We start from the raw sequence: 6928 nt of genomic DNA on the forward strand, positions 1-6928 counted from the left end.
AAAAAAAAAAAAAGTATACTTCTAATATATGGCAATTCAGACTAAAGATATGATTCCCCCCCCCCAAAAAAACAGACTGAAACTGTCCACAGGATAAAGGCAGCCATGTCATTTATGTGCTTTCCTTAGTGCTAAGAATCTCAAATACAGTACTGAATCATGTCAAAAAAGTGCAATACATTTCAATAAATTTTGTTTTTAAGAGTTTCTTTCTCTACCTATGAGATATTAAGGCTTAAAGATAAAATGGTAAAGAGACCCAAAAAACCCTCATCAATAACAATCTTTTATAGCACAGGAATATTTTTAAAATCCATATTTAGCTTCAGAATGCACTATGTAATATACTGCTTGCTTGCTTTTTTTAGAAATGGCATCCAGGTTGGACCCAAACTCTGGGCTCAAATGATCCTTCCACTTTGGCCTCCCCAGAAGCTGGGACAACAGGTGCATGCCATCACACCAAGCTCTTCTACTGCTTTCTAAGTATGATTTACAGCCCTAGTATTATAATAAACATCACTTTTATTCCATAAGCACTTATTGGATTAGAAGATAAAGTGCCATGAATGCAAAACGGTTCACTACTGAATTGCCAGAGCCCGTAACAGAAATAGGCTCATGGCAGGGGGCTAGTAACACGGGTGGAAGGAAGGAATGGATGGCTAGGTAATAAGGAGTTAGCCAGGCTCCTGTTTTTAAAAATTAACAAGGACTAAACTGAAATCAATTAAAAAATCAAAGAACAGGTATCTACTGCACACCTATTATTTATGGTTATATTTTAAGTACCATGAGAAATAGAAAGATTCAAATTACTACCGTGATTGCTTCCCTAAAATTTTGCCAAAAGCACTTTCAGCAGCTTTGAAAAAGAAATGCTGACCCAAAAAGAAATTATGCAAACACCTAGAAAAAAAAAAGAGAAAAGATCAAAGAAGAAAATATTGGGAATCCTATCTATTCATTTTATTGCTTTCAAGAGAGGCTGTTTTCAAAAAATTCAGAATATACGGCAGAGAACATGAATAAGAAGCAGGAAACATGATGGTAACCAAAGGCAAAAAGAGATGCAGATTTAAGGAAAAGTCTGGGAGCCAAAGACAAGTTTTTAGACCAACTGATATTTTAAAACTCCTTAATAACAAACAGAACATTAGCATGCTCTGCAGGTCTACCCACAACAGGTGATAGAAATAGTAAAGATTTCTTGGACCAGGTGCAGTGGCTCAAACCGGTAACCCTAACACTCTGAAAGGCTAAGGGAGGAGGATGGCTGGAGTTCGGGACCAGCCTGACCAAGAACAAGACCCCTCATCTCTACTAAAAATAGAAAAAATTAGCCAGGCATGGTGGCGTGCATCTGTAGCCTATTCAGGAGACTAAGGCAGGAGAATCACATGAGCCCAAGAGTTGGAGGTTGCAGTGAGCTATGATGATGACACCATTCACTGCACTCCAGTCAGGGTGACAGAGCGAAACCTGTCTTAAAAAAAAAAAAGAAAAAGAAAAAATGATTTCTCATCCAGAATATACTAGTAATTGCATGATTCAGACATTAGCTAGAAGACTGCATATTCCTTACTCTCATTCACTGTTTAAGTAGAAAAATTAAAGCATCGAAATTTGGTATTCAGACTAACATCAGTCTAAACAAATAATTCTTAGTATCATGAACCATTGCCAATCTTCTAATTCATTTTTAGTAAAAAACAAAACCTAACATTTTCTGTATAAAACACACAACTCCACGTTACTTTTATTATCAGCTGGAGGTATTTCAGTGTATTGTTACAGTGTATGTTTATGACACACCCACTGTGTTTTTAATATAAGCTTCTTGTTTGTGCTCCAAAATGCACTTACTAACTTTATTTCAACACCAATTCTAAATTTATTTCATGATTTTCTGTGTGTTCAAAGGAACACTCCATGTTAGTACAGGTTGAGTACTCATTATCTAAAATGCTTAGGACCAGAAGTGTTTGATTTAAGACAAACACTGGCTTGGGAATAGTCAAACTGTATGGTATTATAAAACTCAATTTACCCTGGGGGAGGAGGTATCTGCTTTGGAGGCTTGGGGTGGGGGTGGGGCACTATTTAATAAATATATTATGAAAAAGGCAGAAATGCCATAGATTTCAGTAATAATTTCTTTATTTCTCCTCAATTCAGCTTTAATACCTACCAAAAAAAATGACTGGGGGAAAAAGGAGAGAAAAATATAATAATCAGACCTCAGCACTCTACCCTTCTTTGTTTGCTGACCTGTATCAGTGTCCATTGGGATGAGGCCTTCAGGGGATGAGCTCTGAATGACTGGGGACACCACAGCAGAAAGTCTATAGCACATCAAAAGGAGCTTCTCGACGACAGGTCTCCATTCACTCGCCAACTGCAGACTGCTGCAACAAGGATATTGGGGAAATTTATTGTACCTTATAGGTAATTTTTCATACCTAACCTTCTCCCCACCACCTGCAAGTCTCCAATATCCATCACACCACTCTGTACCCTGTGTAGCCATAATTTAGCTTCTACTTAATCAGTGAGAACATGCATAATTTTCCTGCTCTTGGATTACTAAAGTTAGGATAATAGCTTCCAGTTCCATCCAAACTGCTGCAAAAAGACTTCCATTTTCTCATTGCTGAGTAGTACTCTATAGTATACATACAAAACATATTTTCTTTAGCCATTCATCAGCTAATGGGCACACAGTTTGATTCCAACTCCTTGAAATTATGATTTGTGCTATGAGAAATACACAAGTACAGAGATATTTTTGATGTAATAATTTTTTTCCTCTAGGTAGATACCCCATAGTGGGTTTGCAAGATCAAATGGTAGACTTACTTCTACTCCTTTGAGAAATCACCATACTGATCTCCACAGAAGTTGTAGTGATTTGCATTCTGACCAACAGTGTTTAAGTGTTCTCTTTTTACTGCATCAACACCAACATCTACTGTTTGCAGACGTTTTAATATGGCCATTCCAACTGGAGTAAGATGGTATCTCATTCTAGTTTAATTTACATTTCTCTGATGATTAGTGATGTTGAGCATTTTTTCGCATTTATTGGCCATTTATATATCTTCTTTTAAAAATGTCTGTTTGTGTCATTTGCCCACTTTTTAATGTGGTCGGTGTTTCTTCTTACTGAGTTCCTCGTAGATTCTAGATATACTAGTCCTTTGTCAGATACACAGTTTACAATTATTTTCTCTCACTCTGTGGGTTGTCTATTTATTCTTATTTCTTTTGCGATGATGAAGCTTTTTAGTTTAGTCAAGTTCCATTTCTCTATTTCTGTTTTTATTGCATTTGCTCTGAAGGTGTTAGTCATAAATTCTCTGCCTAGGTCAATGTCTAAAAGAGCTAGATTTTCTTCTAGGATTTTTATGGTTTCACTAACACCTAAGTCTTTAATCCATCTTGAGAGGGAGGGATCCAGTTTTCATTCTTCTGCATGAGGCTATCAATTTCCCCAGCACCATTTATAGAACAGTGTGTCCTTTTCCCAGTGTATGTTTTTGTCTGCTGTGTCAAAGAACAGTTGGTTATAGGTATGTGGTTTTGTTTCTGGATTCTCCAATGGTCTACTTATGTACCTACTTTTACATCTGTGATATTTCAGTTACTACAGCTTTACAGTAAAATTTGGAGTCAGGTAATAGGATGCCTCCATTTTTATTCTTTTTGCTTAGGATTGCTTTGGGTCTTTGGGTTCTTTTTTGGTTCTATATGAGTGTTAAAATTGTTTTTCCTAATTCTGTGAAAAATAATATTGGTATTTTTTTCTCTCTATTTTTGAGACAGAGCCTCAAGCTGTCCCCCTGGGTAGAGTGCCGTGGCATCACAGCACACAGCAACCTCCAACTCCTGGGCTCAAGCAAGTCTCCTGCTTCAGCCTCCCAAGTAGCTGGGAGCACAGGTGCCCACCATAAGGCTGGCTATTTTTTGGTTGCAGCTGTCATTGTTGTTTGGCAGGCCGGGCTGGATTTGAACCCTCCACCTTGGATGTACGTGGCTAGTGCCTTAGCCACTTGAGCCACAGGCGCCAAGCCATGATATTGGTATTTTGATAGGAATTGCACCAAATCTGTAGATTGCTTTGGACAGTAAGGTCATTTTAACAATATTGATTCTTACGATCCATGAGCATAGGATGTTTTTCTATTTGTTTGAGTCATCTACAATTTTTCATCAGTGATTTGCAGTTCTCCCTAGAAAGATCTTTCATTTCTTTGGTTAAATTTATTCCTAGTTTTTTGCAGCTGTTATAAATGAGATATTGTTGATGCTGCTGTTGTTTTCAGACAGGGTCTCACTCTGTTGCTTGGGCTACAGTGCAGTGGCAACTTAAGATTGCAATCTTAAGCAATCTTCCTGCCTCATCCTCCCAAGTAGCTGAGAATATAAGCATGCAACCACCACATCCAGCTGTTTTTTTTTTTTTTAAGAGAGATAAGGGTCTCAGCGCCCATAGCACAGTGTTTATGGCACTAGCCATATACACTGAGGCTGGATTCGAACCCAGCCCAGGCCAGCTAAACAACAATGACAACTACCAACAAAAAATAGCTGGGCATTGTGGTGAGCACCTGTAGTCCCAGCTACTTAGGAGGCGGAGGCAGAAGAATTGCTTAAGCCCAAGGGTTTGAACTTGCTGTGAGCTGTGATGCCACAGTACTCTATTGAGGGTGACAAAAAGAGACTGTCTCAAAAAAGAAAAAAAAGGGGGGTGGGGGGGGACAAGGGTCTTGCCATGTAGCTCATGCTCCCACCTCAGCCTCCCAAAGTGCTAGGTTTACAGGTATGAGCCATTGTACCTGGCCTGGTTTTGAGTTCTTGATTTGAGTTTCAGCTTAGCCTTTGTCGATATAGAAGTAATCTAATGTCATAGGCTACATTCCTTTCCCAGGACACAATCAACTAAGAAGTTAAAGTTCAAAAATGAATATGTTTCTCATACTTACTTTAGAGACAACTTCTGCAAAGCTCCTGCTATACAGTGGACTCGCCCATACATTGGAAATGATGCTGCTGCCTGAAGCAGAGAATTTTCAGCCTGAGATATTTCTTCTTCAAGATTTTCCATCAAGCATTTGATAACTAGAAAATGTCAACAGAAAACCAAAATAATGCCAGGTTAGAAACATTCATCAGTTCATTTTGGAAAGATGTTTGGAGAACACTTAAGAGATCTAAAAATAGACCTGCCATTCGATCCTACAATTTCTCTACTAGGTATATAACCAGAAGAAAAAAAATCACATTATAACGAAGATATTTGTACCAGAAGGTTTACTGCAGCCCACTTCATAATTGCTAAATCATGGAAGAAGCCCAAATGCCCATCGACCCACAAATGGATTAATAAATTGTAGTATTATGTATAATGTTCTATGCAGCCTTAAAGAAAGAGGGAGAATTTACCTCTTACATGTTTACATGGATAGAGCTGGAACATATTCTTAGCAATGTATCTCAAGAATGGAAGAAAAAGCATCCAATGTACTCAGCCCTACTATGAAACCAATTTATAGCTTTCTTATGAAAGCTATAACCCAATTATAGCCCAAGAAGAAGGGAAAAGGGGAGAGGGAGGGGAAGGGAGGGTAATTGGTGGGACCACATCTACGGTGCATCTTACAAGGGTACATGTGAAATTTCTTAGGTGTAGAATATAAATGTCTTAACACAATAACTAAGAAAATGCCATGAAGGCTATGTTAACCAGTTTGAGGAAAATATTTTAAATTGTATATAAAACCAGCACATTGTACCTCATGATTGCATTAATGTACACAGCTCTGATTTAATTAAAAAAAAAAAAAAACCATTCATCATTGTGTTTCTTCAAAAGCACAACAGTTTGGCTCGGCGCCTGTGGCTCAGGTGGCTAAGGCGCCAGCCACGTACACCTAAGGTGGTGGGTTTGAATCCAGCCCGGTCCCGCCAAAACAACAATGATGGTTGCAACCAAAAAATAGCCGGGCGTTATGGCGGGCACCTGTGATCCCAGCTACTTGGGAGGCTGAGGCAGGAGACTCGCTTGAGCCCAGGAGTTGGAGGTTGCTGTGATGCTACGACACTCTACTCAGGGGGACAGTTTGAGGCTCTGTCTCTAAAAAAAAAAAGCACAACAGTTCCATGAAAACACTTAACTCAAATGAATTTTATACTAGAGATTTTGCATCAAAAAGAGATCTTTCAAGGTTGTCCAGCCTGTCACCCATTTCTAGTTCAGGCTTAACTGAGTATCTTTCCCTAACTGCCTGAATCCATTACAGCATTCACTGTGAATCATCCCTTCCTCTAATTGACGTATCAAACCCCACGCCTATGGATAAAGATGGGCTTTTTAAATAAAACATCTTTATTGTGCTATAATTCATATACCACATGATTCATATATTTAATGTGGTTTTTAATTTATTCAATGGTTTTTGTTTTTTTGAGACCGAGCCTCAAGCTGTCACCCTGGGTAGAGTGCTGTCGCATCACAGCTCACAGCAACCTCCAACTCCTGGGCTCAAGTGATTCTCCTGCCTCCTCCCAAGTAGCTGGGACTACATGCACTCACCACAACAACCGGCTATTTTTTGGTTGCAGCCGTCACTGTTGTTTTGGCGGCCTGGGCTGGATTCGAACCCGCCAGCTCTGGTATATGTGGGTGGCACCTTAGCTGCTTGAGCCACAGGTGCTGAGCCAATGGCTTTTATTATATCACAGATATGTGTAACCATTACCAGTCGATTTTAGAACATTTTCATCTCCCCCCCACCAAAACTCTTTCCTAATAGCAATCACTCCCCTCACCATACCTGTACTCTTCCACACCCATTGGCAACCACTAGTCTATTTTCAGTCTCTATTGATTTGCCAATTCTGGACATATTATATAAATGAAATCATA

At 39.1% G+C, this 6928-nt stretch overlaps 1 protein-coding gene across 3 annotated transcripts in view; it reads right to left on the reverse strand.

Moving 5' to 3' along the window:
- The window catches only part of THADA (THADA, armadillo repeat containing), a 331550-nt gene that overhangs the window by 292963 nt on the left and 31659 nt on the right, over positions 1–6928 (reverse strand). For 2 of the 3 annotated variants that reach the window (XM_023512127.1, XM_023512129.1), the window contains 2 exons: positions 4986–5121; positions 2272–2408 (listed from right to left, as the gene is read on the reverse strand). In XM_023512127.1, coding sequence (XP_023367895.1) covers positions 2272–2408; positions 4986–5121 — 273 coding nt within the window. The remainder of the gene's footprint in view (positions 1–2271; positions 2409–4985; positions 5122–6928) is intronic. The other variant, XM_023512128.1, reaches the window with a different exon arrangement.

Source organism: Otolemur garnettii, unplaced genomic scaffold (assembly GCF_000181295.1).
Source record: "Otolemur garnettii isolate 467f Iridium unplaced genomic scaffold, OtoGar3 scaffold00024, whole genome shotgun sequence".
NCBI lineage: Eukaryota > Metazoa > Chordata > Mammalia > Primates > Galagidae > Otolemur > Otolemur garnettii.